This window comes from Equus caballus, chromosome 5 (assembly GCF_041296265.1).
Source record: "Equus caballus isolate H_3958 breed thoroughbred chromosome 5, TB-T2T, whole genome shotgun sequence".
Lineage (NCBI taxonomy): Eukaryota > Metazoa > Chordata > Mammalia > Perissodactyla > Equidae > Equus > Equus caballus.
In genome coordinates this window covers 34,676,048-34,693,698 of record NC_091688.1, presented here as the reverse complement: position 1 = coordinate 34,693,698, position 17,651 = coordinate 34,676,048, and the positions used below count along the sequence as shown (strand labels likewise).

The following is a 17,651-nucleotide window of genomic DNA, read 5'->3' as shown; positions in this document are numbered from 1 at the left end:
AGTCAAGGGCTGGGGCCTCTTGTCAGCTTCCCAGGCAGCTCTTTCCAGTGGGAAATGAGGGATCCCCAAGTCTGCTGGGCACTAGCCAGACCATGGCCCTGAGGGCTTGGGGACGCAGATGAGTTTTTAGACAGCAAACGAGTTAGTCCCGTGGTCACGGCTGGGGGCAGTGTGGCTTACTGTAAGGAAGAGCACGGGTTCTGAAGGCAGGCAGGCCTGCTGTGGCTTAAGAAGTGCCCCTCTCAGCCACTTCATTGACCTTCAACCAAGTTGCAAAATGACTCTGAGCCTCTCTTTCCTCATCTGTAGAATGTAAAGAATATCTACCTTGCCCCATTGTTCTAAGCATTAAAAATAACATAAAGGGACATGTCTGCCGTAATAGGTGCTCACTAAAATGTCATCCCCACCAGCCAAGTATCCCTTGTACCTCTAGTCAAGGTCACCTCACTGGCAAGAAATAGGAGGTGAGAGAGGGCCAGGTGGCAGGAGTGAGGGCTGCCCAGGGCACGTCTGCCTGCTTCTTCTGGGCAACTCTCTGGTCCCAGCCAGGGGAAGCTGGCAGAAAGGTGTCCCCCGTCACCCAGGAGTCAATCTCCATTTGTGCTGAGGAGCGAGAAGCACACATTTAGGAACTGCCTTGTCTGTCGTACCATCTGGATAAACTCTCTTGTTACGGGAAAACCAGTACAGACTTGGGGGTGTGGCTGGGAGTGAGGACTCCGGGTTTTCTCTAGGCCAGATTTTAAAGGTCAAAACAAGAACCAGATTTGCTTCTTCCTGTGCAAAGTGAGAAAGTTGGCCATGAGAGCTGGGTCCCTGCCAGCTCACATTCAGTGACCACGAAGGTCCTGCTCTGCCCTCAGGGCTCTGGGTATCTGAGGACAGAGGTTTTGTTTCCAAGTGGGCACTGCTCCCTGGGTGGATTTCACCCAGATCGAGAGTTCCAGGAGGTAAGGGATCTCACTCACTTCTTCCTGGTGAGAAGTGGGCTTTCATGGCTGAGGCGCCTTCAGGAGACTGTTTCTTCTCATTCAGCCATTGAGGGACTCCTGAGAGCAGGGCTGGGCGACACTCCCCCGTAGGTCCCCGCACACCTCCCTGATGGAGCCACTGCCCCTCAGGAGCTGGACCCCGCTGTGGGGTGGCCCTGACTTTGAACACAGCCCGCTCACAGGCCCTGCACCCAAGGTCCTTTGGTTTCAAAGGTGGGTAATTCTGATCCTGGCTGGGGGACATGACTAGATGGACCAAGGCAGGACCCAGAGACCCTGCCACACCGTGGACACAAGCGGTCAGTCCCTGGGCAGCTGCCCTGTGGAGGACTGGGTGGTCCTTCGATGTGACCAGCACCATCATAGCGGTGCTCTCCTGATGCCCAGGTCATGAGCTACCTACTTAGACGCATCATTTGATTTGACAAAATCTCAGTGCCAGGCACAAATGCAGACAGTTCCTTGGGATTTTTCATGATTCAAAAATTCAATTTAACCAATATTAAGGAGCATCCACCCAGAGAAATCAAAGACGGAGAAGAGATGGTCTCTACCCTTCCAGCTGTTCACAGTCTACGGAGGCATCCTTCCGTAATGCTCGTGGAAGGCAGGCTGGGAGAGCTGCCCTAATAGCAGTACAGGCTTGTATCCATTAGGAGTTGTGTTCAGCTTTGAGTAAGAGACCCAAATACAGTGCCGTAAACAATAGAGGGGTTTGTTGTTTGTTCATGAAGAAGAGCTCTGGACCAGGCGGACCAGGCCTGGTGTGGCTAGGTGTAAGATGTCCATCTGCAAAATCTCCTTCTGGTCACAAGATGGCTGCTCAGCTCCAACCATCGTGTCCACAGTTCAGGCCAGAGAAATGAGGAAGAGCGCAAAAGATGCCTGGGCTCAGCCTCCCTTGTAAGAAACTTTTCCGAAAGCTCTTCCCACCAGCTTCTACTTACACTCCACCGGCCAGAACTTAGTCCCATGACCACTCCCACAAAACCAGTTTCCCATCAGTAAGGAACAAAGACACAGGGGATGTGGGTAGTCAATTAGAAGGCTCTGCCACAGAGTGCACAGTGAGGATTGGGAAGGAAAGATTACTGCTGAATGAGAAGTTCTAGGAGTATTTCCTTCAGGACCTGAGATTTTAGCCAGGCCTTGAGCAAAGGGTAGATGACAGTAAGAGCTCTATAGGGGGAAGAGAATGGCCTTCCAGACAGAACTCAGTGTGAGCAAAGACCCAGCAGCTCAGGAGAACCGAGAGGTTCAGGAGTTAGCCAAGTGCCTGGAATCCCGAGGGCGTGGGGGCTGGGCACCAAACGAGAGAAGAGTTCTGAGTGCCGGGCCAAGGACTCTGGACTTTGTTCTGGATGCGTTAGGGAGGGGTTGGGGCAGTCTGTTCTGACAGCAGAAGTAAAAGCAATCATGCTCCATCCTGAGGTGTGCATCTCAGTCCGCAGGCTTCATGTCCCACCCAGCACCCTTGCCCTCGCGTGGATCTCACTGGAAACAATGATACAAGCTCTAGGTCACCCAGCATCGCTAGGCCAGAGCTGAGAGGGGAATGGCACTGAGAAGTATAGTGTGGAGGTTAGAGACAGATTCTTAAGCCAGACTGCCTAGGTTCATATCCTGCCTCTACCACTTACCTGCTGTGGGACCTTAGGCAATTTACATAACCTCTCTGTGCCTCAGTTTCCTAATCTGTAAATGGGATGATAAAAATGGTTCCAATCTCTTAGGACTGCTGAGAAGATTCAATTGGTGAACATATGTAAGCGCATAGACCAGTGCCTGGCTCTTGGGAAGTGCTTTTATGATTAGCCACCGTCACTAGTATGGCCTGGGCTCCAGCACTGGCCCCACCTGACCGCTGCCTCTCTGACCAGTGACCTGACCTTCCCTTGTTCCCCTCTGAGGAGCAGTATGAAGAGCGGTTTCTGCAGGAGGAGACCGTGTCCCAGCAGATCAACTCCATCGAGCTCCTGCACACGCGGCCCCTGGCTCCGCCCGAGGTGGTGAAGCCACAGCGGCCCCTGCAGAGGCAGGTCCACTTGCGGGGCCGGCCAGCCTCTAAGCCCACGGTCATTCGGGGCATCACCTACTACAAGGCCAAGGAGCCTGAGGAGGAGAACGACATCGAGGAGCAGCGTGAGTTGCGGTCAGCAGGGCCACTGCAGGGGCGGGGCAGGGAGCAGGGTCACCATTCGTGTCCATCTGTGGAGATGCACTTCCTGTGAGCGCACATCCCTTGTGCAGTCTGATTACTGCTGTGGCCCCGCCGAGCCAGCTGGGTCACCTGAAAATTCCCTGTGATTACGAATCCTCCAGAGTTCTCATGCGCTTCCTCCCAGCTTGCCGAGTGGCCTTGGGCAAGTTGCTTGACTTCTCTGGGCTTGCAGAATCCCACAGGGCAGAGCATGGTTGAGCTGGAAGGGACTTCAGTGTCCTCCAGTCCAGTCCTCCCCATTTGCAGATGAGGACACTGAGGCCTGGAGGGGGAGTGACTGGCTCAGAGCCACATAGTGGGCTTCTCCAGGTTGCTCCTCCCTCCAGGGTCGCTGGGCTTGCCAGCTGAGTCTCCAGCACCTCCCCCTTCCTCTGCATCCTTCTTACTATTTCACAGAAAGCAGATGTTCCCTTTGTCTCATCTTTATCTTGTCTCCTCTTCCTGTCTTCCTCCTTGCCCCCTTCCCTTTCATCCTTCTTTTCCCTGCCCAGCCCCCCTCAGAAGCCCCGAGCCTCGCCTCTCCCTGCTCTGCCTGGTCCAGCGCCGCAGCCTCCTGACCCCCCGCCACCCCCCGCCTCTGCCTCCTTCCAGTTTATGATCACCCATCCACTGGCATAATCATTTTGTCCGCTTTTAACTATCTGTTGTCTTTTTTTATTACTGATATGCGGGAGCTGTTTGTTTTCACATATTCTGGAATAGGTCCTTTGTCAGTTGTATGTACTGCAAATATTTTCTCCCAGCCAGTGGCTTGTATTTTCAGTTCCTTAAAAGTGTTTCTGATGAGCAGAAAAAGCCAATTTACCAATTATTCCTTCTGTGGTTAGGCCTCTTCGTTTCCTCTCTAAGAAATCTCTGCCTATTCCTTCTCTGCTCACAACCCTGCAGACTCGTCCATTTCACTCAGAATAAAAACTGAGGTCCAACAGCACCCAAGCCTCTACATGACTCAGTTCCTGTGCTTTCTCTGACCTCACTCCTGTTACTCTCCTCTCACACCCTCTGCTCTGTCCACATTGGCCACCTCACTGCTCCTCAGCTGTCATGTTCTGGCCTCAGGGCCTTTGCACTGCTACTCCTGGAATACTTTTCTCCCTCATAGCTGCTTGACTAACCCCCTTACCTCCTTCAAGCCTGGAGTCCCATCTTCACCATTTTATCCATTATTGCAAGTTTCCCTTCTCTCCAGCTCTCTGAACCCTCCTCACTCTCCTTGAGTCTTTTTTTTTCATAGCACCTTCAAGTGAATTATCTATCTATTGTTTAGTGTCTCTACCACTAGTTAGAAGCTCTATGAGGGCAGGGATCTCTGTTTTGCTGTACATGCTCCATACTGTACTGTACAGGTACATGTACATACATGTCCTGTCGCTGTACATGCTCCATAAATTTCTCCTGAATGAATGGACGGAGACGAACCTCCTCCCAGGTTTCAAAGCCCATGGCTGTGTGTTCCCTTGGTGGCCCCTGAGTCCCGGGTGGAGGATGGCAGCAGGCTGTTGAGAGAGATCCTACAGGAAATCCTTCCATCTGTGGTCCTTTTCACCTTCTTCTTCTGAATCCCAGCTGGGCTCCATCTCTCAATTAGGGCATCATGTTGAGGGAAGAAACCCTCCTATTAACCTGCCCTATACTGCCTGCCCTTGGTCATCAAACGGTGGTTCCTCTCCCCGAGTCACAAATGGACCTTGTGTTTGTTTCCCAGAAGACGAGTTTTTCAGCGGTGACAACGGAGTGGATCTGCTGGTTGAAGATCAGCTTCTGAGACATAACGACCTGCCAACCACTGCCAGCCGGAGGCCAGCAACCCCCCGTCCCAGTGCCGCTGTGACAACTGATGCTGGCACTCAGGCCACACCCCTGTCCTCAGCACAGCCACAGGCCACGACCTCAGCTCCCGGTGTCCCCGACCCTACACTTTCTGCCTCAGTTGAACAGTTTTCAACCCCACTCCCAACCACCTCAGTGTTGCCAGATCCCACGGAGGAGGCAGTCCTTAAACCTTCTACTCAGGTGCCAGCCACCACCGTGGCCCACACAGCCACCCAGCAACCTCCGGCCTCAGCTTCTCCATCAGTGGCTCCTGAGGACCTGTTTGTGGAGGCTACGCACCTGGCCCCAGTGCCTCCCACCACAGTCAGGACAGAAGATGCTACCGCTGGGCAGGGCACAGCCCCTGCCAGCCCCACCCTGAGCCCTGAAGAAGAAGATGACATCCGCAATGTCATAGGTGAGTTCACCCTACCTTGCCTTGGTCTCCTGGTCAGTTCAGGTCAAAGGCTGAGCCTGGAAACAGGTTGAAAGGAGAGGGAGGGGCCAGACGGTCAGCCTTCTTCCTAAAGAAAGGTGAGCGGAGGTGCGCCTTTGGCCAGTGACCAGTTTTAACGTCCACAGTTTATGTACTCACAGTGGGCCAGCGACAAGAGGGGGAACTGCCTTTGTAAAGCATGTATACATCAGTGGAGCCAAGCACTCACTTCATCAGCGGTTTTACGAACATGTGTCAAGGTCTTTCTGTGGACTGCGCTTTGTGATGCGTATTGGGTATTTGGCGACGGCTAAGTCAAGTTTTCTGCAGTACGTTTACCAGACCATGAAATAACAAGGCATTCTCATGGGAGGTGGGGGAGAAATCCCAGAATAATAGAGGAGTGGAAGCAGGGGACTAACCGGTGCAACGGGTCCCAGGGCAAAGTCCCACGAGGCGGGCTTGGAGAGCGTGGAACACTGTGGCACCGTGTGATAAAGGCTGGAACAGAGGAGTGGAGAAACAGACATGGAAGCGGGAGCACCAGCTTGGTGGCTGCTCAGAAGGAGGGGGAAGCTTTTCTAAGGAGGTCTTATTCGAGCTGGATTTTGAAGGATGAACAGGACTTTTCTAAGCAGAGAAGGGAAGCCTTCTGGCTGTAGGGGTGTTCCAGGAGCTCAGAGAATGCAGCCCTGTTCTGTGCCCGAGAGCTCCGTGGTCACAAGATGACTCTGAGAACAGTGAAAGATGAGAGTGTGGGGGGAAGACAACCAGAGAGAGAGGTGGGAGCTGGCTACAGCTCTCTAGTCCCAGAAGAACTAAACCAAACATTCATCGAGTCACTGCCGACAGTGATTGAAAAATAACACTATTGAATAATAATTTCATCAGAATGCTTGTTGGAAAATATATGTGAATTGGCAGAAGATGCGGTTTGCCTTCTTCCTATCTTTGCCTTCTTCCCATTTTCTGCTCCCTTGGCGGCCTCATTCCCAATCCTTCCTCAGAATAAGGGGCCCGCTACTGCTAGAGGCAAGGTGGTGGAGGGAGCACCTGCCGGGTGCTGCTGGTCGCTGCCGCTGACAGCTGTGTGACCCTTGGCCAAACCCCTGCCCTCTGTGGGGCTCAGTTGAAATTAGAACTTTGCTAAGGACTCTTTCTCCCATTATATTCTGTGGTTTTCTGCAGTAAGTTTATCAGGCTGTGATACAGCAAGGGATTCTTATTGGGTGAAAATCCCGGAATAATGGCAGAGTTGGGAGCAGGGAAAGAGCCGGTCAAAATGGACCCCAGGGCAAAATCTCATGAACCTTGGCCTGGAGGACGCTAAGCAAGAAGGCAAATCTTGGGCCATAGGAGTTTGGTGGGAGCAGGAGAGAATGTTTTTCTTTTCCTTTCTTTTCCTTCCATGGTGGGAGCAGGCTGCCCGTAGAGTAGAAGGCTGATTCCTCATTGCATGGATTGTCAGTTCTGAAGCTGCAGGTCCTGCTCAATTTCTGCAGAACGCCCTGGGGTCCGAGCAGAGGTCCTGCTTCCACATCAGCACTAGGCAGCCTTGACCATGCTCTAGGGACCGCCCCCTGAGCCCAGCACTCCGTCTCCCCATCTGTCATGCGAGTGAGCTCCCCTTGGCCCCCATACCTCCCCCACCTCTCCCTTGGGTGGGAGGGACAGTTCCTCTGGAAACTTAGAAGTCTGCCCCCACTACCTCTCCGCAGGTAGCTGGAATACCAACAGTGGAGACCTGCTACGGGTAGACCCACACACCTTGTGCGTCCTCAGTGATGGGGTTTGCCAGCCTGGGAGCCTCTTTCCTCGGTGACTTCCTAGCCAGGAGTGGAGTTCTCCACTGACTCCACACCCCCTCCAGCCTGGGTCCCAGCACCCAGAGCCTATTCCCACCTTCCTCCCCCAGGGGTTGCCATCTGTGGGCTGTTCTGGTGTAACTCCCAACATGCACCTTTCTGGGGTTCTTAGGACTCTGTCCTCCTCCAGTAGCCTGACTGAGAAGCTGGTACCCAGACAGGAGAAACCCTGTGTCCTGGCAGCCATTTACCTGGTGGTAGGAGCTGGAGGTGGGGATACATTCTCTCTTGCTCAATTTTCTATTCAACTAGAATGACGTCGTCACACAGAGGAAGTAAGGTTTTGCTTAAAGACTGGCCTCTAGGGTTTTTCAGAAGAGCTGGGGTTCTTGCCTCTTGAGTCTACTATAGAAAAAACACAGGACATGGACACAGATGTAGCGTTTTCTTCAAATACCGAGGAGTGAAAAGAGAGGGTGGCACAGTGAGAGGAAAGGTTTGGCTGTTCAGGTAATATGCAGTCTTGGCAAGTTTGTTCTCGGGAATCATTTTTAATCGTTTATCACCATCAAGTGCCTCTCTCGGGCTACTGTTCGTGTGGATAGGATTTCCTTTCTGGAACCTTCTCTGTGGACCCCCTAACTTGCCTGTACCTGACTGAGTAAGAGCGTGATGTGCTGCACGTCCTAGTCATCAGTTAAATAAAAATCATTTGGCTGAAACCGACACAGGCCACTGCTTTGCTGCCTGTGAAAGGTTGTTTGCTGTTTAATGAGTCTGGCAATTTTGATTTTGAGGGGTGGTTTTAACTGGGGCTCCTTTTAAAGATTTTATTTTTCTTTTTTCTCCCCAAAGTCCCCCAGTACATAGTTGTGTATTTTTAGTTGTGGGTCCCTCTAGTTGTGGCATGTGGGACGCTGCCCCAGCATGGCTTGATGAGTGGTACCATGTCCACGCCCAGGATCTGAACTGGCGAAACCCTGGGCCGCTGACGCTGAGCACACGAACTTAACCACTCAGCCATGGGGCCAGTAAATCGGGCTCCTTTTAACAGGAACATCCTATGCCACAGTTTTCAAGTCTGATTTTGTGATGTCCTAAAATGTCTACCATGATCCTCAGGAGAACTGTAAAACTCTCAGAAAAATTCCAAAAACAAGTAAATTAGAATTTACTTTTGGTTGTGAAAACAAGCATTTGGCCAGAGTGTGGCTCTAGGATGGGGAGAGGAAAGATCCCGTCAGTGATGGGAGCCAGGGCTGGCGGCGGGTAGGGACCGGTCACCATGCGCGACTGGCTTGGGGAAGTCTGCTCAGGCTACTGCAGGGGAAGAAAATGGTTGTGCCATGTGGCCAAGGCTTTGCGGAGTCCCAGACTTTAATGACTACAATTCCTGGTGCGTGCTTTAGAAGGGGCTGGTTTGGGGCAGGGGTGGAGAGCAGGGAGGAGCAGACAAAGAGAACAGTCAGGATAACAACAATCCCAGAGAAAGCCTGTCTCATAATTGAATCTAGGAAACATCACGATCTCTGAAGAATGTCTCCTCCACAAAGTGTATGACCTTAACCCTCCTGAGGCCTGACCGGCCCCTCTCGCTGTGGGAGTGAGAGGGCCCGCCTGCCCACCTCGTGTCAGCGGGCTGGTCTGAGGCAGCTGAGCAAGGACAGGGGCAGTGCTGGCCAGAGCCTCCACAGTGCTCAGACTCAGGACCAAGAGTGTTCCCAGTCGGCCACCCTAAGTCACCTGACAGGCAGCTCCCCACCCCCAGCTCCACAGGTGCACTCTGCTCTGAGTCACTTTGCTGGCTCGCCTAACCAGCCCCCTCAAACCCATGGGAACTTGAGTCATAACACAGGGGCCTCTGGCCCTAGAAACAAGAGCATAAATTGGAGACGTTCCTTGTAAATGGACAAGGAATAAGGTCTGCGCCTCCCTACAAGGATAAAGAGTCCATTCCTCATTCATTCAGTACTACACCGTGCTGGCTGTGAAAGTGTGGGAGATGTGGTCACTTCCACAGATGGCTAACCATGGGTGGCGGGGGGCAGGTGACTAAAGAGGCCAAGGACGTGGGAAGTACAGTGATATACACAGTCCAGTGAAGGGCTTTGTCAGATCTGACGATGGAGCGCCATCTCCAAGGGTGGTCACCAGCTCACTGGCTCCGAGGACCCCTCCAGGCAGAGCCGACAGCATGAGCCAGGTGGGGAGGGGGTACTGAAGAAAGCCCACACATCCTGGCACATCCTGGGAGAGGGATGGGATTCTGGAATAGGGAGTGAGGGGCCTGATGATAAAGGGCATGAGAAGTCGGAACTTAATTCTAAAGGTGGTGAGCAGGTTCTAAGCAGGGAACAATATTCAGATTTATCAGTTAAAGGAAAGTGTTGAGCGCTGATGATGCGTAGGTGCTGGGAATATAGACACAATATAGACACTAGTTTGTGTATGAGACACATAAACATAACCGCGACTCAGGGAGCTGAGCGCTGTGGTGAAGGAACGCACAGTGTGCTTTGGGCTCAGAGGGACTCTTTTCTGGAAGGAGGTGCTGACCCTGCTATCTTAAAGGATGGGGAAAAGTTAGCTGGGCCGAGAAGGAAGGTGGCATTGCGGTGGGAAGCACCAGAGCCACCGAGAGGACCAGAAGTGACCCAGCCTTTGTGGAACCCCATCCAGCATGAAAGTGTGGGGCCCGAGTTCAAAAAGCAGGGGGAAGTGCCATGAAAGGCGGTGAATATAAAGCTTTTTCTTTCTTCTGTGGTGTGCATGCGTCTGTCTCTTTTGTTATCGTGTTTTTTTATTTGCTATTTCATGTCATTATAAGCGAAGAAATATTAAAAATTTAAATTATTAGCATGAATTTTATCATTCATCTTTATGTTTTGCAATGTCCGTTTTAAATGCAAATATAAGATCTTATAGCTCATATGTGGAATGTACCAAAAATGACACAATTTGCATCTCGTAGCTCCTCTGTACTTAGGAATTTGTTCCTAGCAGAACAGGGGAAACGCAGCACAAAGCTCACTCGTCTGTCTTGTTTCACTTCTTGATATACGTACATTTTGCCAACACTCCCTACCTTCGGCTTATTGAGTAAGGAAGGACTAAAAAGGAAGGGAACTGTGTCTTTCCCTCTTCTTCTGCATCGTTTTTAGCATAAGTTCTTGGCTGATACAGGGAAGTAACACAAGAAAGAAAGAATGTGATAGGGTTACTTGTTTATTCGTGTTTCTTAAAACACCACTGTCTTCTTTCTACCTTCAAAGCAAGTTGAGGTTCGAATGGGAAGTGTCGCCTCTGGGGCGGGCAGGTCCACTTACTCAGTCCCAGAGACGACACACTTACCTTGTATTTGCTTTGAGTCTGATGGAACTCCCACACAGTGGGTCCACCTGGAATTCTGTGTTCATTAGTCATAGCAAATGCTGCATGCAAATGGGCGACAAGGAAGGCGGACACACACGGGGTGCATTCTCCTGTGTTCACACACGTTCCATTGTCCTATTAGACTTCACTTATAGAACACAAGTTCGAAGCTAAAATTATTAAGAATTTCAAGATGGCAACAGAAGAGCATTAAACCAGTGGTGACCCCTTCGGAGTGAGGGCCCTGTATGATTGCACAGGTCACATGCCCATGAGGCCAGCCCTGGGCAGGTCACCCACAGGGAGTCCAGGCAGTTAGGTATGGGCAAGAGAGCTCAAGCTGGCCACCTGAGGGCCGAATTCACGCCAAGATGTTTTTACAGTCTTGCCTTTGAATGCCTTCAGGCCAAGCTGCTCTTCCAATCCACCAGTCTCTGTTGCTGCCTGATGTCTCACACTGGGCCTGCTTCACCTTTTTCAGTTCCCACCTGGCCCCTGGAGGCATTTGAGTTTGAGAACTCTGAAGGAAGGAGATGGCAGGAAGTAAGAATGTCAGCACAGGAGGGGCAGATGTGCTGGGGTAGGGACTTTGGGCTTTGCGCAGTGGCTGGTGATGGTGACCCAAGGGTTTAAGCAGAAAAGCAGCTCAGGACTACTGGGTAGGGTAGGTTAGAAGAGGGCGGAGATGAGTCAGAGAGACCAAGGGCGTAACTGGAGTGATCCAGGCAAGAGGCAGTGAGGTCTAAGCTAAGCCATAGAGGTGGAGGGAAGGGCAGAGAGGTGAAGAGGTGCGAGACAGACTGGGTGTGACGCAGTGACCAATGGGAGCGTGTGTGGAGAAGGGGCCATCAGGGATGAGCACGGTTCCCGGCTTGGTTGATGGGTGGTGTGCCATGCCTTTCTCCAAGACAGGAAGTACAGGAGGAGGAAGTTCACTTGTGACTCCATTTTTAATTCATTAAGTTTGAGGAGCCAGGAGGACACACAGGAGAAAAATGTCTAGTAGGCAATTAGATGGACGGTGCTCAGAAACAAGCTCTGGGCTGCAAGTCATCAGTAAGAGCTGAGTTTGCCCAATGAATGCAGGAGGAATGAGGAGAGTCTAAAGTGGACCTCTAAAGGATGGCATTTGAAAGGTGGGCAGAAAAGAGAAACCAGCCAAAGAGCTGGAGAAGGCATGACCAGGGAGGTGGGCGGGGACCATGAGAGCGTGCTGTGAAAGCCAAGTGAGGGAGGGAACCGTCTCCTGAGGTGGGTGGGCGGGTGTCAGGGACGGTGCATGGTTTCAGACCAACAAGGGGCTTGACTAGAATAAAAGGAACGCAGAGCATCCTTGAGGGGCTGTGTGTGAGCGCTTAAGGCAGCAGTCACGTTGAGGGTCTGAGGGTTAATGAGTATGTGGGCTCCCCTCCACCCTGCGGGGGAGGCCTGCCCGGTGAGCGCCGCAGCTGAGAGCCAGGAATGGCGGGGAGCCTCTTGCTTGCTGATTTATTTTTTCAAGATGGCGAGATTGGAGCAGGTTTATATGCTGAGGGGAAGAACCCCTTCTTTTCAGACCCTGGGAGCCTTTGAAGCAGGGCCAGCTGCCTCGCAGGACTATTGATGATTAAATGAGTTAATATGTAGAGAGTGCTCAGTAAACGTCAGCCGCCCCCGGCCTTGGGAGAAAACTTCTGAGATGAGTTGCAGGCGACACTCTCTTCGCTCTCTTTTCTCGGCAGCTCCTTTGAACGGTCTCCCATCTTTCTCTCATTGCCCTTGAAGAGGAGTCCACATGCAGTGTCTTCTCTCCAAGGCTGACAGTTCGCTGCCAAGGGTGGGAGCACCCGAATGACCTCAGATTCTCAGACAGTGATGATGAGTCTGGGCCTCATGGTTTCCTGACCTGCTCCCTTGAACCTGTCTTCAAAGGCTCTCGAACCACCAGGGTCTGTCCCACGTTCCTGCCTGTGCTTGGTAGCCCTTCGTGCCACCAGCGTCTGCTCTGTATGAGGGCAAGTGGAAATCCGTCCCGAGGTTCTGGGTATCAGGACTTCAAGGCTGCAAGCTGGGACTCCCCTCCTCCCACAGAAATGAGGATGCCTGACTCCAGAAACTGACTCCATCTGTATTAATTTCCTATGCCTCCTGGAACAAATTACCACAAACTTAGTGACTTAAACAACAGAAATTTATTCTCCAACAGTTCTGGAGGCCAGAAGTCCAATGTGAGTCTTACAGGGCTAAAATCAAGGTGTCGGAAGGGCTGGTTCCTTCCCAAGGCTCCAAGGGAGAATCCATTTCTTGCCTTTTCTGGCTTCAGGTGGCTGCCAGCATTCCTTGGCTTGTGGCTGCATCACTCCTGTCTTTGCTTCCTTTGTCACGTTGCCTCCTCATCTCTAGTCAGATCTCCCTCTGCCTCCTCGTTATGAGGATACTTGTGATTGCAATTAGGGCGCACCTGGATAATCATCCCCATCCCAAGATTCTTGAGGTAATGGCATCTACAGAGTGTCTTTTGCCATATAAGGTCACATTCATAGGCTCCAGCCATTAGCACCTGGATGTCTTTGGGGGCCATTACTCAGCCTACCGTGCCATCATCAGAGTGGATTCCCATGCACTCTCGTGAAGTAGGTAGGGCATATATTATACTCATTTCACTGCAGAAGAAATGAAAACTTTCTGACATTTTAGAGGCAACACAGACTTTGGAGTCAGTAGCTGGGCCAAGACCATGGCCAGGCCTCTGGCTGCAAGCCCCGGGCACATTCTATACCCCACATCAGGGCCCTGCCATTGCGGAGCCTCAGTGCTGAGACAGGACCCTGTAGGGCTACGGGCACTGCCCGGGGTGACCCAGCACATCCAAACTGATGAGTCCTGGCTTCTAGGAGCTCATCTGTAGTTTCCATGTCTGGCCAGAGAGGTGGCATAGCCATAGCAACCCCCTGACAGAAACCCCTTGCTCCCATGGCCATTGCTGGGGCTCTGGGGCATGGGCTGGGGGTGGCTCTGGGACAGCGAGTTGGTGTCCTGGCTGGGCTTTGCCAGGGGAAGGGGGCACATAAAAATGCCTCTTCTTGGGGATGGTCCGCTGGAGCTCACCTCAGTGCGGAGGGAGCATGGCTTCTCCACTGGCAGCCAGGCCCCGCTCTCCGCCAGGGAATGAGATATTTTCCATCAGACCTCCGCTGCCCGGGCTCCACCAGAGCCTTCTATTTATTGTCCTGAACTGATGAGCTCAGTTGTGGGGGAATGAGGCCTTGGCGGGTAGGTTCTGTTGTTTGTCTTACGGGGTCTGAATCCCTCCCCGCCCTGTGAGACCAGGACCTAATAAACCCCACACAGAGCTGCCTGAACCCTGCCAACGGCACCCAACTGTGGGGCCTGCCTGGGAAACAATGTTCATCCTGCTTCCAGCCGCCCGGCTGCCTCAGGCCCGCGGCCAAGGGCACAGCGCCTGCCCTGTCCTGCCAGTTTGGGCTCCTTCCTCAGACCACTAATAGGGGAGCAGCACGGATGGAACAGATTAGCACAGTTTGGGAGTAGGGGTGGCCTGGAATTTAGAGAACCCCAAATCTGAACTGTAGGCCTTTGTTCTCTTGTCTCAGGTGAATGTCAGGGACCAATTATTCTCATCACTGTTGCCCATCTGTGCACCAATCTCGGGGGCAAGTGGGGGGTGTTTTCCCAGGAGGAGTGGGGGCAGTGGGAGAGCTGGATGCATCTGCTTCTCCCCCGGCCCTCCCATTGCCCTCTTCCTGGCTCCTCGCTAACCCACTAAGGCAGGGACGGAGGAGCAGTGCTCTCAGTGCTCATGTGTGGTTTCAGTATCGTTCACAGCCGTGTTCCATAATAATGGTGCATGTTAAGCACTGCAGACTCCTAACTTGGTCTAGAACCCAGCGTAGTTCTAGTGGCCTTTTAGGGCCTCTCCTGAACACTAGATCACTACAAAGGGTCTCTTAGGAAGACTTTGCTGAGTTTCTGTGCCATGAAGGCAGACTCGACCTTTGAAGGAGGCTCCTGCAGCCAGAGTGAGTTCTTTATGCGGGACCTTGGTCCCCTGCCTCTGACACGCCCCAGAAGGGGGTCCTGGCATCCTGCCCACAGTGGTGACAGGGGCATAGGCTTGAGCTCAGCTCTCTAGGGCCTGGCAGGTGGGCTTCAGGGGCATGAACATCCACTGCTCAGTCAGGGCCTGGGCCCCAGACAGACTGGGCCAAGCCCCTCGGGACAGCTCAGCATCTGGTGGAGCTGCCTGTTCCTGGTCACAGCCAGCAGAGTCCTCACCTCATGTTGCCGTGTGTTCATCCAAGTTTCAGAACATCTGCTGGGTGCTTACGACATGGTGGACACTGTATTCTGAGGACTGAGGACACAAAGAGGAAAGCCCCAGCCCCTGCTCCCTTGGGGCTTATGCTCTGGCTGGGGATGGGCATGGAGGGAGGAGAGAGATGCACCAGCATCGTTGAGATGTAAGCTGGCACATCCTGTAAGACAGGCACATCCACAGTACTGTGGGAGCAGGATGGAATCCCATAGAGGATAGAATGGTTTTCCAGAGGAGGACGTGGTGTCAGAAAAGGACATTGGAGCTTGGATCCTTGAGGGATGAGTCTGTAGGATTGAGAAGTCAGAGGATGGCAGGAGCAAAGCATGGTGGCTGAAAAAAGGCCCAGGATGGTGACAGCGGATGGTTGCGTAGGAGTAGAGTATAGGATGGGTGAGGGGAGTGTGGAGATGATGCTGAGAAAATGTCTGGGGTCAGGTTACACAGAGCTGTTGGGGCCTGCCGGGGAGTTCAGACTCTGGGGTGGGGGTGGGGGAGCCAGCAAAGGTTTCAGGGGTGGGACATTGTTAGCTCATCCCCACCCCTCCATCCACCTCTTCTCCATCAGGAAGGTGCAAGGACACCCTGTCCACAATCACGGGGCCGACCACCCAGAACACATATGGGCGGAACGAAGGGGCCTGGATGAAGGACCCCCTGGCCAAGGACGAGCGGATTTATGTAACCAATTATTACTATGGCAACACCCTGGTAGAGTTCCGGAACCTGGAGAACTTCAAACAAGGTAGGTGTGTTGGGTCCACTTGGGGTTTCTTCCTTCCCCACTGTCCTCTGTTTTAATTATGGCCAGATCTCTTTGGGTGGTGACAGTGGGCAAGAAAGGCGACACCTTATTCTGATGGTGAAAGGACTGTCCTTGGTAGCGGGACACCCCCCTTGCATACTCCCTTACATCCTCTGCTCACTCATCTCTCAGCTCTGCCCCTCCTTCCCAGCCCCTGGGTCATGGTACGACCTGGAGTCCAGTCCAGAAGACGGTAGTGAAACATCCTCCCTTCTCATGGCCCTTAACAGTTTACAAACCACACTTATGTAGCTTAGCGCCTGGATCCTTGAAACAGCTCAGTGAGCTGAGTGGGAATTGTGATTTCTATATGGCAGAGGAGGGTGCAGAGGTCAGGAAGGTTAAGCGCTTTGCTATACAAAACTAGAAAGTGCCAGAGCCATGACACAAGCCCGGGCCTGTGACCCCTGACTGATTGCTGGTCCCCTCACACGGGGCTGCCCCCGTCCTGGCAGGCAGCTTGTCTCTGCACCATTGCCCTGAAGCCTCCTGCCTTCTCACGGCCCGCAGGTCGCTGGAGCAATTCCTACAAGCTCCCCTACAGCTGGATCGGCACAGGCCACGTGGTGTACAACGGCGCCTTCTACTACAACCGGGCCTTCACCCGCAACATCATCAAGTATGACCTGAAGCAGCGCTACGTGGCGGCCTGGGCCATGCTCCATGACGTGGCCTACGAGGAGGCCACACCCTGGCGGTGGCAGGGCCATTCGGACGTGGACTTTGCTGTGGACGAGAATGGCCTGTGGCTCATCTACCCGGCCCTGGATGACGAGGGCTTCAGCCAGGAGGTCATCGTACTGAGCAAGCTCAACGCCGTGGACCTGAGCACGCAGAAGGAGACCACGTGGCGCACGGGGCTCCGGCGGAACTTCTACGGCAACTGCTTCGTCATCTGCGGGGTGCTGTACGCCGTGGACAGCTACAACCAGCGCAATGCCAACATCTCCTACGCCTTCGACACCCACACCAACACGCAGATCGTCCCCAGGCTGCTGTTTGAAAATGAGTACTCCTACACCACCCAGATAGACTACAACCCCAAGGACCGCCTGCTCTATGCCTGGGACAATGGCCACCAGGTCACCTACCATGTCATCTTTGCCTACTGACACCCCTGTCCCCACAAGCAGAAGTGCAGAGGGGCTACTGGCACCTTGTGTTTGTGTGTGTGTGCGTGTGTGTGTGTGTGTATGTGTAGATGGGTATGTTTTGTTTAAAAATATATATATTATTTTGTATAATATTGCAAACGTAAAATGACAATTTGGGTCTATTTTTTTTATATGGATTGTAGATCAATCCATAAGTGTATGTGCTGGTCTCATCCTCCACGGTTTATATTTTTGTGCAAATGAACTTCTCCTTTTGACCAGTAACCACCTTCCTTCAAACCCTCGACCCCTCCAGCTCACGGATCTCCACCACTGAGAAGGGTCCTTCATCTGGGTCTTGCAGTCAGGCGGCACCAGGAGCAGGAGTGAGGGAGGCAAGAAAGAAGTTCTAAGGGGCAGGAAAAAAAATTGATGTATTGGAGAAGTTTTAAAAACCCAGAAAAATGCTTTTTTTTTTTTTAAATAAAGAAGAAATTTAAAATCACCAGCAAATGCGTTTTTGTTTAGCACTGCTATTCTGGCCGGAGGCTCGTAGGGGCGGGAGGTGGGGGGGATTTGGAATGAGCACCCCCGTGCTGGCTTTAAGTTTGTGGCATTGATCTGTTCACTGCTCTTCCACTGTCACGCCAGCTTCCTTGCTCTGTTCTGCTGTTTTCTGGTCATTTTACCCAAGATGTGGGAACCTGTTCATTCCTTGGTGCTCCTTCATGTGGCCTGGTGGGAGGCACTCTTGAAAATATGAAGCTGAAGTTGGCCCAGAGGCTCAGTGGCTAAG

General features: G+C 52.6%; 1 protein-coding gene across 6 annotated transcripts in view; it reads left to right on the top strand.

Annotated features, from left to right (window-relative positions):
* Positions 1–17,360, top strand: part of OLFML2B (olfactomedin like 2B) — a 36,516-nt gene extending 19,156 nt beyond the window's left edge. Inside the window, exons 5-8 of one of the 6 annotated variants that reach the window (XM_001487954.6) lie at positions 2,912–3,137; positions 4,922–5,446; positions 15,525–15,701; positions 16,272–17,360. In XM_001487954.6, coding sequence (XP_001488004.2) covers positions 2,912–3,137; positions 4,922–5,446; positions 15,525–15,701; positions 16,272–16,873 — 1,530 coding nt within the window. In that variant the 3' untranslated portion in view covers positions 16,874–17,360. Of the gene's footprint in view, positions 1–2,905; positions 3,138–4,921; positions 5,447–15,524; positions 15,702–16,271 lie in introns of all 6 variants that reach the window. The other 5 variants (XM_070266901.1, XM_070266900.1, XM_005609904.4 and 2 more) reach the window with 5 other exon arrangements.
* Positions 17,361–17,651: the final 291 nt, after the last annotated feature.